The 26,392-nt window shown below is 37.7% G+C and overlaps 2 protein-coding genes and 2 long non-coding RNA genes across 4 annotated transcripts in view; 2 read left to right on the plus strand and 2 right to left on the minus strand.

Moving 5' to 3' along the window:
• LOC311299515 (four and a half LIM domains protein 3-like) overlaps positions 1 to 26,392 on the minus strand; it is a gene marked incomplete at its 5' end in the record, with an annotated part of 138,301 nt that overhangs the window by 97,633 nt on the left and 14,276 nt on the right. The window contains one exon of the mRNA XM_084423113.1: positions 24,865 to 25,051. Coding sequence (XP_084279239.1) covers positions 24,865 to 25,051 — 187 coding nt within the window. The remainder of the gene's footprint in view (positions 1 to 24,864; positions 25,052 to 26,392) is intronic.
• Positions 7,279 to 9,725, plus strand: LOC311299528. The gene is made up of 3 exons (XR_014629150.1): positions 7,279 to 7,465; positions 8,194 to 8,295; positions 8,904 to 9,725. It is a non-coding gene; the product is annotated as an uncharacterized lncRNA (long non-coding RNA).
• On the minus strand, positions 11,284 to 14,509 carry LOC311299526. The gene is made up of 5 exons (XR_014629148.1): positions 14,377 to 14,509; positions 13,547 to 13,648; positions 12,754 to 12,876; positions 12,493 to 12,613; positions 11,284 to 11,700 (listed from the first exon to the last, which is right to left on the minus strand). It is a non-coding gene; the product is annotated as an uncharacterized lncRNA (long non-coding RNA).
• Positions 18,071 to 21,565, plus strand: LOC311299520 (E3 ubiquitin-protein ligase TRIM39-like; the record flags this gene model as incomplete). The annotated part of the gene is made up of 6 exons (XM_084423119.1): positions 18,071 to 18,622; positions 18,740 to 18,835; positions 19,154 to 19,387; positions 19,479 to 19,617; positions 20,539 to 20,565; positions 20,721 to 21,565. 6 exons carry the CDS (start codon positions 18,071 to 18,073, stop codon positions 21,266 to 21,268), a joined length of 1,596 nt encoding a protein of 531 aa, XP_084279245.1. The 3' UTR covers positions 21,269 to 21,565.

The raw sequence follows: 26,392 nt of genomic DNA on the forward strand, positions 1-26,392 counted from the left end.
AGGAACATGGAGTTTCAGTGGGAACGTCCTTTCGAGAACACCCTTAGAGGCTTGCAGAGGGCACTGAGGCCGCCACAGAGGCCCTAAGCATGAACAGGAGATCCTGTTAGAGAGCGGGATGGAACACCAGTACTGAAGCCAGTGGGCAGTGATAAACTGGGTTCAATGCCCTCCCTAACTTAATTGTTTAGTTCCTAGTAGAGTGGGGTTCTAGTATGGATGTCCTGACCACCTCGGTGGAAAGGGCAACCTAATTATGGGTGGGACCCCCTCAGGGGCCAGACCCATAGTCTCCATAACTCTGGTCGGGGATGAAATAATGTACCATCAGCCTGAGACAGAAGATCTCTCCTAACAGGAATTTTCCATGGAGGACTCTCCAAGAGACTAATAAGGTCCGAAAACCAAATTCGGGCCGGCCAGTACGGAGCTACAAGGAGTAATCTCACACCATACCTCCTGACCCTTACTAGAACCCCAGGGAGCAGAGCGATTGGGGGGAAAGCGTACAGACGTGACCTCGGCCACATCTGTACCATGGCATCCAAGCCCAAAGGAGCTGGATGTGAGAGAGAGTACCAGAGCGGGCAATGAGAGTTCTCATGAGAAGCGAACAGGTCAACCTCCGCCAGGCCAAACTCTCTCCATATAAGCTCAACCTCTTCGGTGTGGAGCCGCCATTCCCTGGGCCTCAGCCCCTGCCTCGACAGGATGTCTGCTCCCAAATTTTCAACCCCAGGAATATAAATAGATCTGCTACAGAGAGAAATTTAACCTGGGACCAAAGAAGAATCTGATGCGCCAGTCTACAAAGAGGGCGAGATCTCAAACCTCCTTGGCGGTTGATATAAGAGACCACCGACATATTGTCTGTCCTAACAAGAACATGATGGCCTCTGAGGTCCACAAGGAAGTGCCTCAGGGCAAAAAATACAGCCAACATCTCCAAGCGATTAATATGCCATGAGAGATGATGGTCCTTCCAAGTACCTCGGGTGTAACGGCCCTCCATAACCGCACCCCAGCCCGTGAGGGACGCATCCGTAGTCAAAGTCCTTCTCTGACATGGTGCTCCCAAAACTGGGCCTTGAGACAGGAACCATGGTTTCTTCCACATGACAAGAGAACGAAGGCATCTGCGCGTAACTCTGATCATGCGAAAAGGGTTTCCCAGAGGAGAAACCCCTTGTTCCTGAGCCACCACTGCAAGGCCCTCATATGGAGCAGACCAAAGGGTAATACCGTGGAAGCTGCAGCCATATGACCCAAAACTCTTGAAAGTGTTTGACAGTGATAGCCTGGCCTAACCTAATACTCCTCATTGTGTTTAAGATAGTATTAATACGAGCAGGAGACAATTGTGCCCGCATCGTAATTGAGTCCCACTCTACTCCCAGGAACATAGTCCTCTGAAGAGGAGTTAAGGAACTTTTCTTCACATTGAGTCTCAATCCCAAGCACCTCAGATGACACAAAACAACATCTCGATGTTGAATTGCCAGTTCTTTTGACTGAGCTAAAATGAGCCAGTCATCTATATAATTTAAGATACGGACCCCCTGAAGTCTCAATGGAGCAAGGGCCGCATCCGTACATTTAGTGAAGGTGCGAGGGGATAAGGCTAGGCCGACTGGAAGAGTCCGGATCTGATGCGCTTTTCCCCCAAAAGCGGATCTCGGAAACTTCCTGTGATGGGGTTAGAAGGGAACGAGGAGTTAAGGAGCTTGTGGATCTATCACGACAGACCAGTCCTCGGAGCTGGTCTGACTGACAGTCGGTATCTTGAATCTGAACCCCCTCAGAGGTCGATACAGTACCTTGAGATCAAGGCTTAACTCCCCTCCCCTCACAGGAACTATGAAGTACCGGCTGTAGAACCCGGGCTCCCGTAACCAAGGAAGAGCCCACTTTGAGGTTTCCTGTGTTAAGAGGGACTAGACTTCCTGTTCCAAGAACCGACCCTGCTCGGGGCTGGCCAACATGTGAACCACCCTTAGTAGATAATATTTGTATATTAGCTCCACTTTAAGCAGGACCCCCTAGGCTATATTTTGAAAACTCCTCGGGGTGTCTAAATATGCCATTATGGGGACCAGTCCCTCAAGACTGGCCTCGGCTATAAATTTCTAAATGGCTTCGGTGACCTGAAGCAGCTAACTGGCAGGAACTAACCGAAATATGCTCTCTACAGACCTGAGAGTCTTTTTGTCTTTCTCCCCGATCCCCAAGCGATTAAGCCATAAATGTCTCTCTGAGACGACTAGTGCTGCCATAGAACGGCCAATAGCACAGGCCTTCTCTTTAATAATATGGAGAGAAAAGTCAGCTACTCTACGAAATTCAGAAATACCATTGAGTGAGACCTCCCAGTTATCATCCACCTGCTTGAGGAGGTCAGCCAGGTATGCCTGTAATAACCCCATCATGTGTGGGCATGCACTGGCTCGACCACCGCCATATATGCTTTCCCTAACAAATTCGATGTATGAGATTTGGAGGGAAGTGTCTGAGCTATCAGGGGTGACGCAATGTCGGGGAGAAAATATTTCACAAAATATTCCTCAACCCGAGCCATCACCTCATAACCATTTTCATTAGATTCCCTAATGGATGTTAAATATATACATGGGGGGAAAATAATTGAGATGAAAATGTATTTTTCCACGATCTTGATACCTCAGTATGGAGATCAGTGAAAAAGGGAAGGCTCTGACACGAAGATTGTGACTGGGTCTGCAGGAAGCGCTCATTCATTTTATTTTTCTTAGTCGCTTCCTGCTTATTATATGGCCATTAAACATTTAATTTAACCACTGCCCTGATTACAACCTCCAGCAACTCCTCACTAACGGGAATATGGGGTGGCAAATCCCCATATCCACGTGATTCAGTGTTGATAGATAATATCTAACTCCTCGGAGCCAGATAAATGAAACGCTGTGTCTTTAACATGGTCGGAAGAAGCCGCAGCGCGGGCTTCCGAACCGTGCGCGAGACCAGTGGAGCTGGTTAATAAACACTGAGAAAGGGTCGCAACCGTCTCAGTATCATATGCCAGCCCCACGTGCGAATCCCATGCACACAAGCGGCGCGATGCCTCAACAGACGCGGGACCTGATGCACTGGAAACGCGAGCCTGATCTAATTGATCGAACAAGCTCAAACGGGAGCGGAGCTTTTTCATTGAAAACAGTTTGCACAGACAGCGCCCTCGAGCACCGCCCGTGCATGCTCCACTCCCAGACAAACTACACAAAGCGAGTGTGTGTCACCCTTGCTTAAATAACGTGGGCAAGGGGACGCACACTGCCTGAATAGCTTCTCTTTATTCGCCATAAATAATACTCTTTTCACGGGACAAACAACACCAAATAGAACAGACAAGATGACATAGAGCGCTTGCTGAAGACCAGATGCTAACATTTCCTGGTTCCTGTGACCCTTTTGTAGCTTCCGGATCACCGTCACATGCGACGTCACGGGTGACGTTGCACCAATCAAGATTGGAATAGTTCCATAGTTGACTTCAGACGCTTCATGCCGAAGGCATTCCCCAAAGTATCGAGTATCGATGCAGCGGGAGTTCCCTTTACGAAATGGAACTACATTTGTACATTTTTCATAAATGAAATAAATAAATAAAGCAAAAAGTATGCTTAGGCATCTTAGATCTTATTTATACAAAAATATTTCAAACAGTATTTTTGTCCATACAACATGTTGTCAAAGTTTGTCACAATGTTTTGATGTTGTGTTGTTTTTAAGAAATCCGAGGACTCTACATTGCTCTTATTTACACTAAGTCTGTATCATTTGGAAAATCACCACACAATTTCAGAGACGCGATGTGCCTCTGTGGTCCATGACGCGGCATAAGTCAAGTTGGCGAATATTTAATTTTACTCGTCTTAATTCAAATCATGATCTTACTGGTAGCTATGATCTATTACACGTATAAGATCATTTTTACTTGTAACTCCCAAACTATCCTTAATCAGTGTGGAAACACACAAGGTGAAACCCTTTACTGAGAATATACTATCGGTTATCTACTCAAAATATATGTAGAAGTTTAAATCCGGTGTTTAAAATCTGTCTGGTGGCCGTATGAATAGACTTTGGGGAGAGTTGATGATACTATAGCAGGAAGCATGCCCTTTGACCTCCTTGATTTTGGAGACTTTTTTGTTAAAGACCCTACAAGTTAGTTCTCCCAAAAGAATTTCTCCCATCTAGTGGTGACATTGTATTTTGCATTTTAACGAATAGTGCTCTCTAGCGCCTCGCTTTTCAAATCCGTATTGCAACTACGGTAACCATTATGTGCCAAGAAGCTATGACAACATGTCTTCCAATTGCGCTTCATCGAGTTTAACTGTTCATGTTCTACTGTTATGCTGCCTAAAAAATATTTTACACAACCAAGCAATGAAAAAAGCTTGTCATTTAGACCGTAACTTTGACTTACCTGTCGAGAAGAAAGCAGGCAACTTCCCTTTCAAAGTCTTTCTCCTTCATTAGCTCTTTCCACCTGGGAAAAGCTATCCCGATATTTATTTACATCCCGGTAAATTACATTTTTGCTTTTTGGCCACGAGGATTCCTTCTCCTGTGGCTCTGCATAAGTATGATCCTGCATTATATTGTCCCGTGCAGTGCAGCCTTTCAAATGTGCCGGGGCAGTGACAAGCGCCTCTCACTGATCTCCTTGTCCACTTTAGCTGGTCTCAGGCAGCCGGCTCTGAACGAACACGCGTTGATGATGAAACGTGTTGAGGTAGCTAGTGCTTTTTTTTTTGTCCCTCTCTGTCATTATAGTTTTTCAAGATGGCGGAATGACATGGAAGCTTCCATGGACTTACCCGTCCCATGTAAGTAAAGATATTTTTCGCTTACAAGGATAAGTCAGATCATTGGCAGAGGTCATTTTACACCAATGAGGTATTTTATTTATTAATATTATGGCTTCATGTTGATTTAAAGTTTTTTATTTGTTTGTTATTAACTAACACTTCAACATCCAGCACAAAAGTAAAGAGATGTATGAGCTAAGGATGTTCTTTGACCCCAAATAAATAGATAATGGAATGTTCACAATCTACAATATAAAGTTAGATATTCTCCTGCTTAGTATGTGTGTAAGTAGTTGTGCTTAAATCTTTGGATGTATTTTTACACACCATAGTGATGCAAAGTTCCACACTCTTGTAAAGCCTATGGACTAACTTTAAAACATAATCTTTATACAGGAATCACACGTCCTTACAATCCATGTAAGATTCAAAAAACCAAATCACTAAGAATTTGTGATACACAAATAAATACACAAACGTTTCAAAATTATGGTTTTATTACTCCACTAGATTTAGTCATCTTGTTCAGATAGCAGACGACACTGTTTCACATTTTGTATGTTGGACTGTATGTGTTTTAGGTGAAGACGTTTCTTTGAGAGCCGTCAACATTCAGTGTTTATAGAAATAAATGACGATTAAGAATTTAAGTGATAGTCTTTCTGTTTGACTACATTGATACTTTGCTTAGCTTAACTTTCCCTCTATCTACGAATCACACAAAGTATGAGTAACAAAGTTACACTTAAACTATTACAACATAATCACATCTGACTATTGCACCGAGAGATGCATACTCATCAAAGCTTGAGGCTGTTAAACAAAGTTCCACACCCTATGGACCAACTTTAAAAAAAAAAAAAAAAACCCATACAAGAATATATATATCATACACAAATCATTTCTTAACTAAGCAACTGTTTCTTAAATTATCAGATGTTAACATCATACACATACTGCCCTACAAAGGCAAAAGACCTTAACTCACCAGAGTGTGAAACTGAGAAAAACGACTTTAAAGTTTTTTTGTTGTCCTGCCAATTGTATGATAGGTAGGACACTGAAAATTTGCCAAGTAGTTGTCATAATGAATATATTTATCTACATAAAAAAAATTTGAGCTCAAACTTGACCTTTAACCCTTATTCGGAAGTTACTGCATTCTGCCTTTGCATTATCTGCAAAACAATAATGGCTCATACAAAGGCAAAGTACCTTAACTTCTAATTTATTGACCATTTTGACTTTTATCACTCTATAAAAACATTTCTATGATAACAATGATAGTCTTAAAATAACATTTAGTGAGTTCTGTTTAGAAGGCTTAATATTACATCAATAGAATATTACAAAATAAAAAACAATGAGAAGGCTACTGGGTAACACTTTAAAATACGGATCCTTCGTTAATGAATAACTACACAGGAACAAATGAGTAACACAATATTAACAATCTAGTAACTACAGTTAACTAACAAGTAACTCTGATTAACGAATTAGTAAGTAATAGCACACAGATTTAAGTGGTAGTTCACTATTAACTAATCAATAACTACTATTTTTTAATACTTCACAGAGAACTACTGAATTTTTTTACAGATTTAAGTGGTAGTTCCCTAATAACTAATCAATAACTACAATTTTTTAATACTTCCCAGAGAAATAATGAAAAAAATTCACAATTCATGCAAAACTTAATAACTAATGCAGGAAAAATTACTAGCACTAGATTAACATTACTGCTAGATACTGCAACCCTGTATCACATGAAATACGTTCTGAGGAAACTATTTTGCAAATCGCAATTACGTTACATGCCAACATATAAGCAGTGCTATTACGTTGGTCCTTAACCTAATATAAGCAGTGCTATTACGTTGGTCCTTAACCTAATATAGCCAATCTATTGCAGTGCTATTACGTTTGTCCTGAACATAATACATCCAAAGCAGGTTTCTTTTCACACGTAGCAGCTAATGCTGTTCATTTTGTTTTAATTATTTACTCCCTTTTTTCTCATTGGGCTACAAAATATTATCTATGCCAGGGCGAGTCAAATGGCGGCACCCAGATCATTTTTATCTGGCCCTCCAACTGGTTTTTGATGTTTAAAACCCCTCGCAATCTGATATCAAAGTCCCCGCAAAGGTTTAGCGCGTTCAGCGGTGAGTTTAACAACGCACGTGATCATTCAGCGGTGAGTTTAACAACGCACGTGATCTCACGGCAGTTCGTGATATGGTCACGTAATTTAATCTATTGATTCGTGCCACGGACACGTTTATTGCGTTATTTTCGTAATACCAGCACGTTTTTTAAACTAATGTATTTTCAATGGGAAGCGTCTTTCGTGATAATAACAGCACGATTCTTTCTGCCTGGCTGTCGGCTGCAGCAGAGAAGCTGTTTAATCAACATTTATTCACGAGATCTTATGTATTTTTATGTATTTTTTAATGTTATTATTTCGGTCTTATTGCCAGGGAAGCTGGTTTGCTTTGCTGTTTATTGATTTTCTAAAATTATATTTTATCAGTAGGAAATCGCGCTGAAGAAGTCTCGTTCCGAACACATCGCGATATTTGGCATCAGTTCACGTGTGTCAGATGTTGGTAAGTAAATACCTAAATACGCTATCCTAATGTGTGATATCATGTCTTTTCTGTTTGTCGATATTAATCTGCCATTATATCTGCCATCTCCACGGAGACTTTGCGTTTCATTGCTTTCTAATTCAAAACAGGGTGATTAACACTGCCTGTCACGTGACGTGCTATAGGCCTAGATATTCATATCAGATTAAAAATAGTACAATTAGTTCCAAAGTTGTATTTGTAGTAGAAGCACAGTAAAAACAACACTTACCATGCTTTTACCACAGTAACATTAGTTTTACTGTGATAAGTGTAGTAAAAAGACAGTAATCACAAAACTTACCATGCTTTTACCACACTATTTGTAGTTTTAATGTGGTACTTATTGTAAATGCACAGTAACCACAACACTTACCATGCTTTTACCACAGTAACCATAGTTTTACTGTGATAGGTGTGGTAAAAGGACAGTAACCACAAAACTTACCATGCTTTAAACCTCAGTAACCTTAGTTTTACTGTGATTGGTTTAGTAAGGACAGTAATCACAAAACTTACCATGCTTTTACCTCAGTATTGATAGTTTTAAAGTGATATTTGTTGTAAATGCATATTAACCACAACACTTGCCATGCTTGTAAGGCTTTATAATGTAACATCCAATATTTGTAAGGTAAATCAGTACTTTTCCCTTTAAATAATCCTATATATTATACATAATGATATTTTCTTTTCTCTTTTTTCAGCTGAAAAGACCAAAAGGGCCTTTCGGACTCAGTCATTCCATTATTGTTTGAGGAGAAGTAAACGGAGAAGACGGACAGCTGCAAAGGCAAATATTCGCAATGGTATGTATGTGTTGGTTTTAACCCTAAATCAAATATTTTATCAAGCATTTGTTGTTTCTTAAAACTTTTCTCACAAATCCCATAGCCCAATCAGTACAAACATAGTCTGAAAGTCTTAATAATTCACAAGATTTAACAAGTTGTCAAATTCGTACGATACTCGTACATATTTGTATACTCGTACACAATCCTGCAGCTTTTACTCCTACTGCTGTCATTGGCTACTGCCTCAATTCCTGTACATATTTATCGCGATATTTGTAAATCAGTTGCGCCACTTCTTGGAAAGTTGTCGGATGTCACACACACTGTCAGAAAGTTTATATTAATTGCAAATTGGTCTCCGTCTGTTTATGTTCCAGTGATACATGATGTCTCTCCACACCTCATAACCTACCTCTGTTTGCAAGAGTGGAAAAGCTTATCTGACTTGTCACATGACATCAGATACTCGATTATTTATATAACTGTCCCGTTTGCATGTAAATCATTTTCATGATTATTGCTTGCTATTAAAGACATACTTTTATTCATAGAAATGCCCACATATCAGTGAACTTATTACATAAAAATGCTTTTAACATTTAATTATGCAACACTCTTTACAGAAAACATATCCTACAGTTATAAACTCACAACGGCATCATCAAGTCCTGTGCTGGGCACATTGGGCAACAACTGTCCTCCAACGTATTTGATCCGTGGCCAGGTTCTTCACATCTTCCCATGGGACACTGACATTCTTCAGGTCTTCGTGAAACATCTGTCTCCATGTCTTCCTTGGTCTTCCCTGTCTCCTGCATCCTCCTGGTGGTGTCCACTTCATCACTGTGTTTGGGTGTTGTTGTTTGGGCATGCGTAGGATGTGTCCAGCGAGGTGCACCCTTTGCTCTGTCTCAGTTTCTGAAAGTCATCATGTGGAGTCCCACTCCTCCTCAGGATCTCTTTGATATATGCAGAACCAATATTGAAAATAGTGATTTATCTTTTTCCATATTGTTAAAGCATTTTGTTTTCTCTTTTCAGCTTCATAAACTGTACTTGATTTCTGCCTAATGCCTTTATCAAAAAAGTGTCAGTGTTCATCAGGTGTTTTGCTAAAGGACATATTCATTGCATAGTTACAATAAAAGTGACCAATAATCACAAGGATATAGAATGAAAGTTGAGAATGTAAAATGTTGTGCTTATGTTTTTGCCTATTTGTTATTTAAAGCGAAGAAACAAATGTATGTTCACACAACAAACTTGAATCTCATCTCTTGGTTTGTAAATATATTCAACTTCATCATAGCAATTTTTTTAACGTTAATGTATGTGTCACTATAATAGATTGCTCCTGTATCTGGATATTTTTAATTAACTGATTTTTATACTGTTGTGCAGTAGTTTTGGCACTACATTTGTCTTTAAACAGTTTGACATTAAATATTGGAATACGCTTTCAAAATGGTGTCCATTCATTGTGCTTTTGTTACATTTATTTGAATATAATTGATATACCTTTAATATACTATACATACACTGTAAATGTTAGAAGCACTTTAGTACATGTAATTATCTTTAATTAAAATACTGCAAAACTACCCCTGCTGTAGGACATTGCTTAGAAAAAAGTTTCTCTTTCAAATTTATTTATGCATCAGTCTAAGCAAATTTGTGTCATTGATCATGTGACCTCATCTTTGGATGGTAACCACACAAAGGAGTCTTTTGTTTTTAAATATGAGTTTTATAATTTAATTAGAAGGAATGCATGTTTAACAGCCTAAATATAAAATATTTAAGGTATCTATCCCCGCAGCCGGAACCAGAAGAGATCTGTCATCGTTTACCATAAACCAGGGCATGTAAGTGTGACGCATCTGTTCAGCTGGGTTGTTATTGGCTGTGACTTTATCGCAGAACTCGCTGTGATTGGACAATCGTTTAACCCATATAAAACGGCGCTTCATGTTACAAAGTATGTTTTGGTGTTATTATTACGTTAGTTATACATTAAGCTAACTATAAAGTGTCTCTATGTTGTGAGAAATTACTCCTTTACCGAGATCCTAACCCTAACCCTAAGCATGTCTGCACATTTCAATGAACTACAGCACAATGCTTCCTGCTCCACTGATAGAATGACAGAGATATGTGGGTAATGTAGTTTAAAACGTTTAGTAATAAAACAATAAATGTTAAATAAATAATATATTTAATGGACAACTGGATATCTAAATTTGTTCACTGTGCAAACCTTTATGACATATATGAGGGACAGGCTGAAATTTGATATTTTACTGTGAGCACTTTAAAAATAACCTTTATGCCAGCTTTCCATATATGTCTGAAAACTGTGGCCAACATTATTTATTAAACATAGTATAAGCAGTTGTCCAGCCGATTTTCTCTTTGATACACTAATCAGACTTTGAGTTACAGCCATTTGAAATGTGCATTTGTTTGCTCTTCTGGGGGCCGTTGCTGGGCCCTGGGGGTGGAAGGAGAGTATAATCTACACAGATCTACACATACTATTACTATTACACAAGGATAATGCACCATTCAGTAAAACAACAAAAAAACAGTGCCAACATTTCCTTTTTACCCCCTCTGATTGCTGCTTATATTCCTGACATCAGTGATATATAGAGTATACTAGAATGATCAACATGGATCATCTTCAATTAAGCTTTAAGTATTTATAGCAAGATAGCCACTGCAGCCTCTTGTTATTCACATAGCTTCCTTTTATTTCACTGGAAACTGGCATACATGCAAGTATGTGCAACTTTTGTTGCATTGTTGTCCCAAATATCATTAACCAGATCTAAATTGTTATGTCCCAAGTAAAAGAATCATGGTAATTAATTATATTTAGTTATTTATAAGTTATTAATTATATGTAGTTATTTTTAAAGAAATAAGAAATTAAAATTTCTCAAAAGAAAATTTCTATTTACTGTACCAAACACCACTTTCAATACACAATAGTCATCATACTTTATTAAACAACACTTTATTGGAGAACAAAGCATAAAGTTGATAAAGTAGCATAAAGACAAATGAGATTCAAGATAAATAAAAATGTGTCTTCAAAAACACGTTAACATCATATGAATCCATTCACAGCTGCTGAAGCCACAAAACGAGTGCCAGATAATCATATTCAGTCACATATGATACAGAAAACAGATTTGATATTGTGTTGGAAAATAATGATTCATTATCACAGCTAAACTGGTTTCTTGCTCTTCCCTGTACGTCTCTATCGTGTTAGTGTTCTTCATCCTCGTCTAAACAGTTTGTTCAGTTGAAGAACAGAAGAACAGAAGATGTGATCACTGATGTGGAGTAGCTTTTTCTCAACCAGAGGAAGAAGTCTCAACATCCCATTGTCAGGCGTTCTCCAGTCCTGGTCTGAAAGTAAAACAAAAGACAGAAACCATTCAAATAAAGTTGTTTAATGGACAGTCGGGTCAGCTTATGTTCTGCGTTATTTAAAGCAGTGATGGTTTACTCTGGCCCTCAGCGTCCACTGTCCTGCACATTTAGCTCCGACCTCAAACCCTCCTGCCTATTGTCTAGAAGTAAACCTGAAGACTTGGGTTAAAATTTTCAGATGTGCTCGATTAGGGTTGGAGGTTAACTCTTAACTAACCTCAAAAAGTAGAATGCAAAGGGCCAGAGTTGCCTGTTCCTTACATAAATTTACAAAGCAGCAGTCAGTACGTTATATAATATACACATTGAAGTATATATATATATATATATATATATATATATATATATATATATATATATATATACACACACACATACATATATATATATATATATATATATATATATATATATATATACATACACACACACATATATATACACACATATATATACACACACATATACATATATAAATATATATATATATATATATATAAAATATTGCTAATTGCTAAGCTAAGTACTGAACAAAAACAGTTTTACCCATATCAACAGCAACATATTTTAAAAGATTTTTAAGAAAGGCATGGTCTCTTTTGAGCCTTTGCCAGTGATGCTTGATTTCTTTCCAGACAACATAATCTTCTGTCAATTGTTTCAAGAGCTTCACTTGGTCAAAAACCAAGTGATTACCTGTACAATGTAAAATTGTCAACATCAAATTATTTATTACATATTACAGCATTGTTTCAATACAAGACATACCAATGGACTCGCGCACTTTTCTGCCTTCTTTGGGCATCAGATGTTCCTTCCTCACCCGAAACAAAGGACTTATTCGATTAGCTCGCGTTGATATACAGTAAGGACTGGTCTTCCTTCTCTGCTGTAAAACAAGATAGTCTCGACTTACTCTATGTTCTTGAAACACAAATTAAGACAGTTATAAATAAGTTAATTTACCATATGATTCAGGAGAGAACATTTGATGAGTAAATACTGATTGCAATATTCTAGAAACTTCACCTGGGAAGGGCTGATCACGGCAAGATTCGCTGCGACTCACTAGTAGCTCTGGTAATGGTTGGCTCTTAAAAGAGCTGTTGAGTTTGATATTGGTAGAGCTTTAAAAAAAAGGACTAAGTAATCCTGCAAAACAGAAAGGAAGGTCATTTTAATACATTACTTGCAAATAGTCAGTTTATAACTGTAGGATATGTTTTCTGTAAAGAGTGTTGCATAATTAAATGTTAAAAGCATTTTTATGTAATAAGTTCACTGATATGTGGGCATTTCTATGAATAAAAGTATGTCTTTAATAGCAAGCAATAATCATGAAAATGATTTACATGCAAACGGGACAGTTATATAAATAATCGAGTATCTGATGTCATGTGACAAGTCAGATAAGCTTTTCCACTCTTGCAAACAGAGGTAGGTTATGAGGTGTGGAGAGACATCATGTATCACTGGAACATAAACAGACGGAGACCAATTTGCAATTAATATAAACTTTCTGACATCCGACAACTTTCCAAGAAGTGGCGCAACTGATTTACAAATATCGCGATAAATATGTACAGGAATTGAGGCAGTAGCCAATGACAGCAGTAGGAGTAAAAGCTGCAGGATTGTGTACGAGTATACAAATATGTACGAGTATCGTACGAATTTGACAACTTGTTAAATCTTGTGAATTATTAAGACTTTCAGACTATGTTTGTACTGATTGGGCTATGGGATTTGTGAGAAAAGTTTTAAGAAACAACAAATGCTTGATAAAATATTTGATTTAGGGTTAAAACCAACACATACATACCATTGCGAATATTTGCCTTTGCAGCTGTCCGTCTTCTCCGTTTACTTCTCCTCAAACAATAATGGAATGACTGAGTCCGAAAGGCCCTTTTGGTCTTTTCAGCTGAAAAAAGAGAAAAGAAAATATCATTATGTATAATATATAGGATTATTTAAAGGGAAAAGTACTGATTTACCTTACAAATATTGGATGTTACATTATAAAGCCTTACAAGCATGGCAAGTGTTGTGGTTAATATGCATTTACAACAAATATCACTTTAAAACTATCAATACTGAGGTAAAAGCATGGTAAGTTTTGTGATTACTGTCCTTACTAAACCAATCACAGTAAAACTAAGGTTACTGAGGTTTAAAGCATGGTAAGTTTTGTGGTTACTGTCCTTTTACCACACCTATCACAGTAAAACTATGGTTACTGTGGTAAAAGCATGGTAAGTGTTGTGGTTACTGTGCATTTACAATAAGTACCACATTAAAACTACAAATAGTGTGGTAAAAGCATGGTAAGTTTTGTGATTACTGTCTTTTTACTACACTTATCACAGTAAAACTAATGTTACTGTGGTAAAAGCATGGTAAGTGTTGTTTTTACTGTGCTTCTACTACAAATACAACTTTGGAACTAATTGTACTATTTTTAATCTGATATGAATATCTAGGCCTATAGCACGTCACGTGACAGGCAGTGTTAATCACCCTGTTTTGAATTAGAAAGCAATGAAACGCAAAGTCTCCGTGGAGATGGCAGATATAATGGCAGATTAATATCGACAAACAGAAAAGACATGATATCACACATTAGGATAGCGTATTTAGGTATTTACTTACCAACATCTGACACACGTGAACTGATGCCAAATATCGCGATGTGTTCGGAACGAGACTTCTTCAGCGCGATTTCCTACTGATAAAATATAATTTTAGAAAATCAATAAACAGCAAAGCAAACCAGCTTCCCTGGCAATAAGACCGAAATAATAACATTAAAAAATACATAAAAATACATAAGATCTCGTGAATAAATGTTGATTAAACAGCTTCTCTGCTGCAGCCGACAGCCAGGCAGAAAGAATCGTGCTGTTATTATCACGAAAGACGCTTCCCATTGAAAATACATTAGTTTAAAAAACGTGCTGGTATTACGAAAATAACGCAATAAACGTGTCCGTGGCACGAATCAATAGATTAAATTACGTGACCATATCACGAACTGCCGTGAGATCACGTGCGTTGTTAAACTCACCGCTGAATGATCACGTGCGTTGTTAAACTCACCGCTGAACGCGCTAAACCTTTGCGGGGACTTTGATATCAGATTGCGAGGGGTTTTAAACATCAAAAACCAGTTGGAGGGCCAGATAAAAATGATCTGGGTGCCGCCATTTGACTCGCCCTGGCATAGATAATATTTTGTAGCCCAATGAGAAAAAAGGGAGTAAATAATTAAAACAAAATGAACAGCATTAGCTGCTACGTGTGAAAAGAAACCTGCTTTGGATGTATTATGTTCAGGACAAACGTAATAGCACTGCAATAGATTGGCTATATTAGGTTAAGGACCAACGTAATAGCACTGCTTATATTAGGTTAAGGACCAACGTAATAGCACTGCTTATATGTTGGCATGTAACGTAATTGCGATTTGCAAAATAGTTTCCTCAGAACGTATTTCATGTGATACAGGGTTGAGATACTGTACACTAATTATCAATATGTAATAGCGTAGCAGACTTATGATTTGGGAAAGCTGTCAATAATTAGCCTATGCTCTGCTGTCTTTTAGAGAACTATTCATAAACTAAATAATTTTTAAGAATTGTTTTTATAAATGCACTTGTCTGGAACACTTACCCTGTGGCCGATTTTCCGGCATTCCTCTGGACTGGCTTTGAATAACTAGACTCATCATGGTGAGTACTGGAACATACTGAGTCATCAGCCATCCAAATACCAGTTATTTTATTATAGCTTGAGTCATTTGAGACACTTGAGTCATTACTAGTTAGTTAACATGATCTTCACTTTAGAATACGGATCCAAATAGGGGTATGTAGTAACACTTGAGTCATTACTAGTTAGTTAACATGATCTTCACTTTAGAATACGGATCCAAATAATTAGTAGTTCCTATAGAGGTATGTAGTAACACTTGAGTCATTACTAGTTAGTTAACATGATCTTCACTTTAGAATACGGATCCAAATAGGGGTATGTAGTAACACTTGAGTCATTACTAGTTAGTTAACATGATCTTCACTTTAGAATACGGATCCAAATAATTAGTAGTTCCTATAGAGGTATGTAGTAACACTTGAGTCATTACTAGTTAGTTTACATGATCTTCACTTTAGAATACGGATCCAAATAATTTGTAAGTCCTATAAAAGTATGCATTAACACTTGAGTCATTACTAGTTATCATGATTCCATGCTGTAGTTACTAATGAAGAGCCAACCCGAAAGGGTAGAATCATCTAATCATTCACAGGATATATATACACACACATATATATATATATATATATATATATATATATATATATATATATATATACATATGAACAAAGAGACATACATAAAAACAATTTTGAGAGGTAGGTTAAATAATAAAATAACTGGTATTTGGATGGCTGATGACTCAGTATGTTCCAGTACTCACCATGATGAGTCTAGTTATTCAAAGCCAGTCCAGAGGAATGCCGGAAAATCGGCCACAGGGTAAGTGTTCCAGACAAGTGCATTTATAAAAACAATTCTTAAAAATTATTTAGTTTATGAATAGTTCTCTAAACGACAGCAGTGCATAGGCTAATTATTGACAGCTTTCCCAAATCATAAGTCTGCTACGCTATTACATATTGATAATTAGTGTACAGTATCTAGCAGTAATGTTAATCTAGTGCTAGTAATTTTTCCTGCATTAGTTATTAAGTTTTGCATGAATTGTGAATTTTTTTCATTATTTCTTTGGGAAGTATTAAAAAATTGTAGTTATTGATTAGTTATTAGTGAACTACCACTTAAATCTGTAAAAAATTTCAGTAGTTCTCTGGGAAGTATTAAAAAATAGTAGTTATTGATTAGTTAATAGTGAACTACCACTTAAATCTGTGTGCTATTACTTACTAATTCGTTAATCAGAGTTACTTGTTAGTTAACTGTAGTTACTAGATTGTTAACATTGTGTTACTCATTTGTTCCTGTGTAGTTATTCATTAACGAAGGATCCGTATTTTAAAGTGTTACCGGCTACTGTACTGGATCATTTTAAAACTTTATCGGTGTCAGAGAATGTCTAATATGGCGAGAAGTTTCACTCTCACTACACTTCCGGCTTCTGAACTGGTTGCAGTTCCACTCTGATTCCATATGAGGGCGCTCACAGGACGAGTGCAGAATGAATGGAGGTCAATGGCGGTATACCCCTCAAAATCCACTTTTCTCAGGATATAATTTTTTGTCTAGTAATTTGAATGTTGTATTCGAAAGGAGATGCAAAGAAATTACACATTGCTGGGTGTTAGATTTTTTAGAGTCACTTATTTGCTTTAAAAAAGTCTTTCAAAATGTCAATGACGTCAGAATGCTGACGTCATTAGCAGAATGCTAGCGTGTTATGGGCAACAACAACTCAACCTGTAAGAAATCAAAACGACATAAGTACTCGTTCATTCAACTTTCGACCTAAAACCCATGTTGAACTTGCAAAATCTACAATCAGATCTGAGATTTCTCAACGGCAATCGGGTGAGGGAGACAAATTTAGCCGTCTAGCCCCATTAACTCCCATTCATTTTGCACTCATGGCGAGCGCCCCCAGTGGAACTCTGGTGGTACTACAACCAAAATTCGGTACAATAGGGCTTAATAGGGAGTGGACAGGCTCTGTCGGTGTTCTTAATTTAAGTAAAATAACACTTTAAGAAGTTAAAGTAACCTTTCACAAATATGAGATGAACACACACACACACACACACACACACACACAGGCCTCTGTTTTCTGACGTGCTATCTGCTTGCCGTTGCGGATTGAGGAACGCGCTGATTAGCCGGTTTCAAATGTTGTGTGTGCAAAGATAAGCGCCAGTAAATTTAAAGTATATGCTTAACGGCCCAATGAAAAATAATGAAAACCAGGACATTTTCATCACTTTATAAAAAAAAAAAAAAAACAGCCACGACGGCCAGGACAAGACGTGAAAACAGGACATGTCCTGGGAAAACAGGATTTTCATGGATTTTGAGTTTGACCATGTTAAAAAAAGGTAAGCTGCAATCTAAGTTATATCTGCTGGGTTGGTTTGTTTGTTTGTTTGCGTGGTAATGTTTTCTCCTCCCCTTACTTATCGTGAGGCGTCCCCAACCCACTCGCGTTGTTTTCTGTCAGTGAGTGCATCGACTGTCAGATTGGCTGGATGGATAGTATCCAGGCTTTGATTTATGGTGTCTTACAGCTGACACACCATCTATTATGTAACATTAGGCTATTTTTGGATCAGGAATAGTTGTGTTTTGTGTGTCAATGTCTTCCTCCAGCGGTCCACTGACTGAGGAGCTTCAGTGCTCTATATGTCTGGACGTGTTCACTGATCCAGTCAGCACTCCATGTGGACACAACTTCTGCAAGACCTGTCTGAATAAGTGCTGGGACAACAGCCAGACCTGCAACTGTCCATATTGTAAAGAAACATTCAAGCACAGACCTGATCTCAAGATTAACACCACACTCCGAGAGCTCGTATATCACTGTAAAAAACATGAGGTTCTGAAAAAAGCTGAAGTTCTGTGTGACTTCTGTGAGGAAAGAAAGCTGAAAGCCCTGAAGTCGTGTCTGGTGTGTCAGATCTCTTACTGTGAAACTCACCTGGAGCCTCATTTGAGAATGGCAGGTTTAAAGAAACACAAACTGATCAATCCTGTGAGTAATCTGGAGGACTATATATGTCAGAAACATGAGAGACCTCTGGAGCTGTTCTGTAGAGATGATCAGACATGTGTGTGTCTGTCCTGCACTGACGGAGATCACAAAAACCACAACACTGTTTATTTAGAAGAGGAGATTGAAGAGAAGAAGGTAAAAGTTACTGACAAACTGATTTTAAATGGCTCTTATCATGAGGAATCACATGTTCTTTAATATAAATGAATCAGTTATGAAAACATATTGTGTGTTGTTGTTTTCTGTCTATAGACTCAACTGATGAAGACACAGAAAGACACACAGCAGATGATCCAGGACAGAATCAAGAAGATTCAAGACGTCAAACACTCAGCAGAAGTCAGAAAAGTGAGTTTAAAATAATTCAGTTAAATTAATTTTAATATCTATCATTGTTTATTGAATTGTTGTATAAAAGCAATTTCACACTCACAGTCACACTGCTGGTCTGAATATCGACACGTCTGTGATTCCCTGATCACTTAGTAAAGTAATAACACATCTCTCCTCAACAACACACATGATTTGAGGAATCATTCAGTGCAAACGGGGCAGAATGAGGGATTTTGAAAGCCGCCTAAAAACACTGAAGTATGAGAAATAATAACACTGATTCTTCTCTTCACAAACGCCACTAATAATGTGTTGATTGTCCTGGTTGAGCAGAGAAACACAGAGAAGGAGAAAGCAGCCCGTGTGGAGCTCTTCACTGATCTCATCCGCTCCATTGAGAGATGTCAGACTGAACTGCTGGAGATGATGGAGGAGCAGCAGAAAGCAGCAGAGAAACAGGAGGAAGAGCTCATTGAAGAGCTGGAGCAGGAGATCACTGAGCTAAAGATGAGAAACACTGAGCTGGAGCAGCTCTCACACACTGAAGATCACCTCCACCTCCTACAGGTCAGTCAACATCTCTCTGATCAATGATAATGCAGTATATGACACCATAACACTCCCCATGCTGAAGGATTTCTCCTCTCTCCTGCTGTAGATTTACTCATCCCTGTGCAGCTCTAGAAACACCAGGAACTGGTCTGAGATCAGTGTGAAGACTGATGAGAGTCTGGAGACTCTGAGGAGAGCTCTGACTAAACTGCAGGACTCTCTACAGGAGAAACTCACGCAAACTGGTACAGCAATATCAAATACACCATACAGATACATATATTTATCATCTTTTAATATCAGTAATGAAGAATGAGTCTGTTAAAGCTGAAATAAGAGAAGTGTGTGATCATGTGTTTGTGTCTCATTATCATCACAGTTCTTCTTGAAGAGAGCAGGTCATATTCATCTCTAATTTCAGGAAACATGCAGTAAATTCATCTTGTACTAGAAGCTTCATCACTGTAACCAGAACCTTGAGGCTTTAGTAAATCTGTGAACACTTTTAGATGAGAAACAACAGAAAGAAACATTCATTTTCTGCCATTTTCAGTCTTTTCAGCTGTTTCATCTAAATGTTGTGATTATGTGTCAGATAAAATCAGTTTAGCAGAAGAAAATCAAATTGATAGACTTCATGAATGTCTATTCATGCAGATTTGTTCTTTTTTAGAGGAAAATTTTGATTAGATTAGATTAGATTAGATTAGATTAGATTAGATTAGATTAGAAAAACTTTATTGTCTGTCACAATACATGTCTGATTACATGTCTGTCATTTCTGACCTGTATCAAACAGCTTCGCAGTGCTGGGCTTCATTTTCACTTTCTCTAAGGTTATTTTTATAGTGTTGTCTTTGCTGAATAACCACAACACTAATACACTCCAAAACTGAGATTAATAACATTAGCCATAACAATATCTAAAATAAAAATGTCATAAAATGTTCACAAAACATTCCCAAAGATGTTCTAAAAAGGAGGAATATTTCGAGCTCAAACACAATAGGAGTTCAGGGATTCTCTAAATATCAGCAGAGAAACATTGATCAGATAAAACATGATGTTGTTCACAATTCTTTAAATATAACATTAAATCTTGTCTATAATTCACACATAAACATGTCAAAGATCTGATGGTGTTTTATTGTCATGTGTCTCTACAGAACTGAAGAGGAGACAGCAGTATGCAGGTACAGTGTGCTGTCTGCACTACACTAGATTACATTCAGATACGCACAGCTTCATCACTGACCGACAGTATGATTAAACACTGATTACATATTACACACATCATCACTAAATATCTGTATTGTGAATTTGTGAGTTATATTCTCTGTTTTCTCAGTGGATGTGACTCTGGATCCTGATACAGCTCATCCTAAACTCATCCTGTCTGATGATGGAAAACAAGTAAGACATGGAGACATAAGACAGAAACTCCCAGACAAACCAGAGAGATTTGATTACTGTGTATGTGTCCTGGGAAAGGAGGGATTCTCCTCAGGGAGATTTTATTTTGAGGTGCAGGTGAAGGGAAAGACTGACTGGTATTTAGGAGTGGCCAGAGAATCCATTAACAGGAAGGGATCAATCACAGAGAGTCCCAGTGATGGATACTGGACTGTGTGGCTGAGGAATGAGAATGAATATAAAGCCGGTGCTGATCCTGATGTCTCTCTGTGTGTGAGAGTGAAGCCGCAGCGGGTCGGTGTGTTTGTGGATTATGAGGAGGGTCTGGTCTCCTTTTATGATGTGGAGTCCAGCTCTCATCTCTACTCTTTCACTGATCAGTCTTTCACTGGGAAACTCTATCCATATTTTTGCCCGTGCCTTAATGATGGAGGTAAAAACTCAACTCCACTGATCATCACACCTGTCAAACACAATAAATGAATTTACAGCCCTAATATGAAATACACAATGAAAATGATTTATATAATTACAAATCTAAACATGTTTTGCTATTTTTTCATCATTTGTTTTTCATTGTTAAAATCTATAATTTCTAGCTATAATTGCAAATTAAAAATATAATGCTTGTTTAACAATTTTATTTTCAATTTTTCATAATTATTCATGTCGTTGTTTTCTCCCATCTCAACCTGACAAAGTGAAAGTGTCTGTATTTTTTTTTTACATCAAAATCAGCCATATTATGATAATATTAATAAGAAGAAAACATTGTAGGTCTATTACCAAGTTACCATGTCAAATGTTTAACCATAACAATATAATAGAATAATAGACAAATTTCAACACACATCAGATTTATTTAAATGCTCATTTTTTATTGATACAGTTATATAAAAACAAAAACAAATTTAAAAACAAATTCCAAGTGCTGCAAAACAATGTTATTCGGTACCTATTAAAAGCACCCTCCCGTACTCATATAGGTAGGGAGGAGTTTACAAGAGCTGGTCTACTACCTGTACATCTAAGAGTAGAACAACTTAAGTTGACTCATATGTTTAACATTGTTAATGGTCATGCCCCCAAATATTTATGCTCTAATGTAAACATGGTCCATACGCAGCATGGCTATAATACTAGGGCCAGCATCCGCTCCTGCATAGTTCCTAGAGCTACAAATGCAATTAAAATGTATTTTTTTTATACTGGTATCATGGCATGGAATAGTTTGCCTACTGCTACAAAACTCCTATCATCAAGAGGGATTTTTAAAACACAGGTCAAAAAACATTTATGGAACAGGGTGAATTAGTTATTGATAATTTGGAGAGTCTTTATAGTGTTTTTATTTTGTTTTATTTTGTTTTTATGTGATGTTTTCTCTTTTACCCTCTTCTCCATATTGTATGGGTTTGTTTTTTGTTTCTTTATTCTTGTCCGTTGTGTTTCTGTTTTATTGTTTTACTGTGTGTAACATCAAGGACCGTGCTGGAAATAAGTATTTTTACTTTAGCACATTATCCTTTTGGATTACTGTCTCTTTTCTTTTTGTACCGGTTTGATCCAGAAATAAAATCAATCAATCAATATACATCTTCAAATAAAATATAGGACTGTTAAATATCTGATGGTGCTGATATGAAGTAGAGATACAAATATGAAACTTTATAAAAGATATTTCCTTCTATCAGGACATAGTAGAGATTATTCTATTAAAGATGCCTATTTATATTGCGGTTTATGTTTAATGTCTTTTGATCTGTATGAAAATTGAGCACAGCTTCTTTTTACAGTAGATAGTGATAAAATAAGATCATCGTTTTGAAGATAAATATATATATAGAAAGCTAGTCACATATTCTGGTGTTTTCACATTGTTCTGTGTCCTGAGAGAAAGAGTAGAAAACTTGATCTCTTTAAAGTAAACCAGTCACAGTCAAGAAACTCATACAGGTTTGGGGAGAGTAAATGATGACAGAATTATTATTTTTGTGTGAACTATTACTTTAAGATTCTCTGAGGCCTCTGTGCTCCAGCATTACTGTAGATAATGTTCACTGGGTGGCGCTATATAGTTTTAATTTAATTTAATTTAATTTGTTTAGTGATTTTGTTTTATTTAGTTCACTTGGTTAAAATTTGTTCTTTGTGAGTGCTATGTCTGGTAAATAACTTTTGTGCATCTTTAGTCCTAATGATGATTAATAATGATGCCTGCACCACTCATTAATGGATGAATATATTGGATCCACATTTTAATGCTCTGTTCACGAGTTCACATCTACATATAATTAATACAATAAGTTTATGCGTATTTGGCGTGCTGTCCGGGGGGAGGGCTCCGAGCTCGGAGTTAGGCCCGAACCCAAAGTACTCCCCCCAGTTGGTAAGTGTAGATGGAACTGGAAGTGAGGAGATGGGGTGGAGGAGGGATGCTGACAAACTTTCAATGAACAGAGATAGGTCTGCTGTGAATTTATACTCTGTCATTGAGTTGATTACTGATTAATCTCCAGCTTTGCATAATTTGGTTAATTATCTGAACCTGCTCCTTCCGAACTTTGTTAATAAAACATCATTTTGTGTATTGAGTGTGTGTTTCAGTATTTAACACATGATGGATTGAGTGATTGAGTGATTGAGTCAGCTACTGTTCGGACGCTCTTGCTTACTGCTCCGCGCTCTGCTCTATCGCTTTTACATTTTATCTCCTATATTTTTATATTTTATTTCCTTTTATCACCTAATTTTATCTTCAGCAATCAGCACAGTGCTCAGACAACAAAGTTTGGATTACTACAAAAACACAGAATTATTTTACCCGACCAGCTTACATTCCGGGAAAGGAAAACACAACTGCCTACATTCAGGATAAGAGAGAAAATGCCTCTTCAGGTTCAAGAATCTACTTGCTGCACAAACTGCCACAGACTTTTACAAAGGATTGCAGTTCTTGAAACAAAGTTACTTACGGGACCACCAAACCAGACGGAGCACACAACAGAGCTTCGTCATGGACACCCACAGCATACCGGTGAGTCCCATGAAACTAGTGCTCCTCGACAGGTAGAGAAACAAGCCGATCGACTTACAAATCGATGGCACAAACAGGGAGCGAGACCCAAAGGCACTCGAGACATCAGATTGTCACGAGCATCACATATTGCCGCAGTAGCATGCTCTACCCCAGATACAGCTCCGACAAGGATTGCAAACACTGGTCTGCTACCACCACCTATACATCTTGAGAACAGATTTGAAGTACTGAATGTAAATGAGGAATCCCCAAATGTGATGAATGTGATCGAACACAGACTGAATGGGCCAGTAGCTAACACTGATGCTAACTGGCGCTCAAGGTCGAGCAGACAGCGGCACTCAGCTCAGAGCGCAGCCGAGCCCAGGACTCTGATAGTGGGGGACTCCATAATCAGAAACATTAGCAGCAGGGATACAACTACGTGCTGCCTTCCACAAGCAACAACAACTGATATAAACAGGGAACTTCAGAACATTCTGATGAAACATAAGACTGCAAATCGACTGGAATCGACTGGGGAAGAATGATATTCATAAAGAGCAGTCAGAACTCCTTAAGAAGGATTTCAATGAACTTTTTGAAACACTTAAAAGACTGAAAGTTCAAACATTCATCAGTGGACCACTCCCAGTAAGAGGAACAAACAGGTTTTCACGGTTGCTTGGGCTAAATACATGGCTGCAACAAACCTGCAATATAAAAGGAGTAAACTTCATTGACAATTTCAATCTTTTCTGGAGTCAGAGACAACTTTTTCATCGGGATGGCCATCACCCAAACAAACTTGGTTCAAGAGTGTTAAAGGACAATTTCTACTTCTCCCTCAATCATCCTTCTGCAATGTGTGCCAATCCACTCAATCTGAATGACAAGCAGAACAAGCAGAACTTTATTCAAACACACTCAACAGCCTCCAAACACACGACCCTGTTTATGTGACAACTGTCTCTTGTTTCTGACAGTGTTTCTGTTCTCAGCTGAAGGAACTGCTAATGAAGAGCGCTCTTGTTATAAGGACACATTAACACACACTCACCTGTGATGGGTTTGTCGCAGGCGGCACATGTTTGGGCGTACAGGTTACTGAAGCACTTCACACAGAACGGATCTTCACCCTGCGTTGTGAAAGGCTGTCCGGCCAGCTGGACTTTACAACCCGAACACAAGAAACATTCTTTATGCCAGGGCTCGTCTCTGTACGTAACGCCACCCTGAACCAAGATCTGGAAGAGACGAGACCAAACACACTGTCATTCACTGCGTACAACTTAACGAGGTTAGCAGTGAAATAAAAGCAGAAATACTCAGTTTTAGATTAATCTTCAGATGTGTGTAGTTTACACTCTTAAAAGTAAAGTTTCCAAAGGGGGTTTTCACAGTGAAAAGAAGAACATTTGCCAAAGAACATTTCAGTGAACAATTCTGAAGGCAAAGACACATAAATAGGGTAAAATTTTAACAATAATAAATATCACCATACTTCCTGTGTTGATTGATTACATCAATAATTCCAAACATTTGTGTAAGTTTTTTTTTAAATATAATGTTTAAATATGCAAATGAGGCATTTTCTAATTAACTATGCATTTGCATAAACTCCAAAACAAAAATCTGAATATTTGATGAAGTCAGGTTCAAAATTCTTGTTTCATTTTGTTGACATATTAGAATTAAAGGTTTTTAGAGAGGGGATTTATCAATAAATACATTTTCACCATGTTTTTAGGAATAAATTGTTGTAACATATCAGGCAAATGATATATGAACAAACCTCTCTGTAAAAACCTTCAGAATATAGATATGAATAAAACTGTAAAGTTTGGTGTGTGTAAGTGCTACTGAACTGGAGGAGAAAAAAAAAAACTCATTTTAAAAAAACAACCTTTAAAGATATGAATTGTAATTTAAATCTAGAGATGCAAATATATATAGTGCCATAAAGTAAACACTTAAAAGTGTATTTTGGATTTTTTGTTTCCACTAGTCTGAAACAATAATGATATGAAAAGCCAGTCTATTGAAAATTGACCATTGCATGAAAAAACACTTTTCTCAGTGTAAATAATATTTTAATAGTATTTTTCCATATCTATAAAGAACCTGACAGCAGAGAGAAGTATCAGCAACCGGAGGAACAACACACTGTAACCTTCGCTCACTCTCTCCCTCCGTCTGTCCTCTCTGGTCTCAGACACACTTACTCCCACTAATCATCTCATCATCATCAGATACTAACAGTGCAACTGATACTCTTTCTCCACTCTAAAATCTTGCTTAGACTTCTGCCCCCTTTCCTCCAGGCCAGCCCGCGTCACCTCCTCTGCCCCTGGTCATGTGATGTTCTCCGCGAGCATCGGTCTAAACTCAGGGCTGCAGATCCCAGTCAACACGTGACATCATGAGACCATTCTCATACAGTGACACTCACAGTGTGAATATTATATGAGCTCATTGTGAATTCAAAATGTTGAGCCGGTTGAGAGGAGGAAGTTCAAATGTCGGTCACTGGGAACATTAGTTCCTGTTTCTCAACTCTGGAAAAACGTGGACACTGCAGGATTTGT

This window comes from Rutilus rutilus, assembly GCF_951802725.1.
Source record: "Rutilus rutilus genome assembly, chromosome: 11".
In the NCBI taxonomy this organism is placed as follows: Eukaryota; Metazoa; Chordata; class Actinopteri; order Cypriniformes; family Leuciscidae; genus Rutilus; species Rutilus rutilus.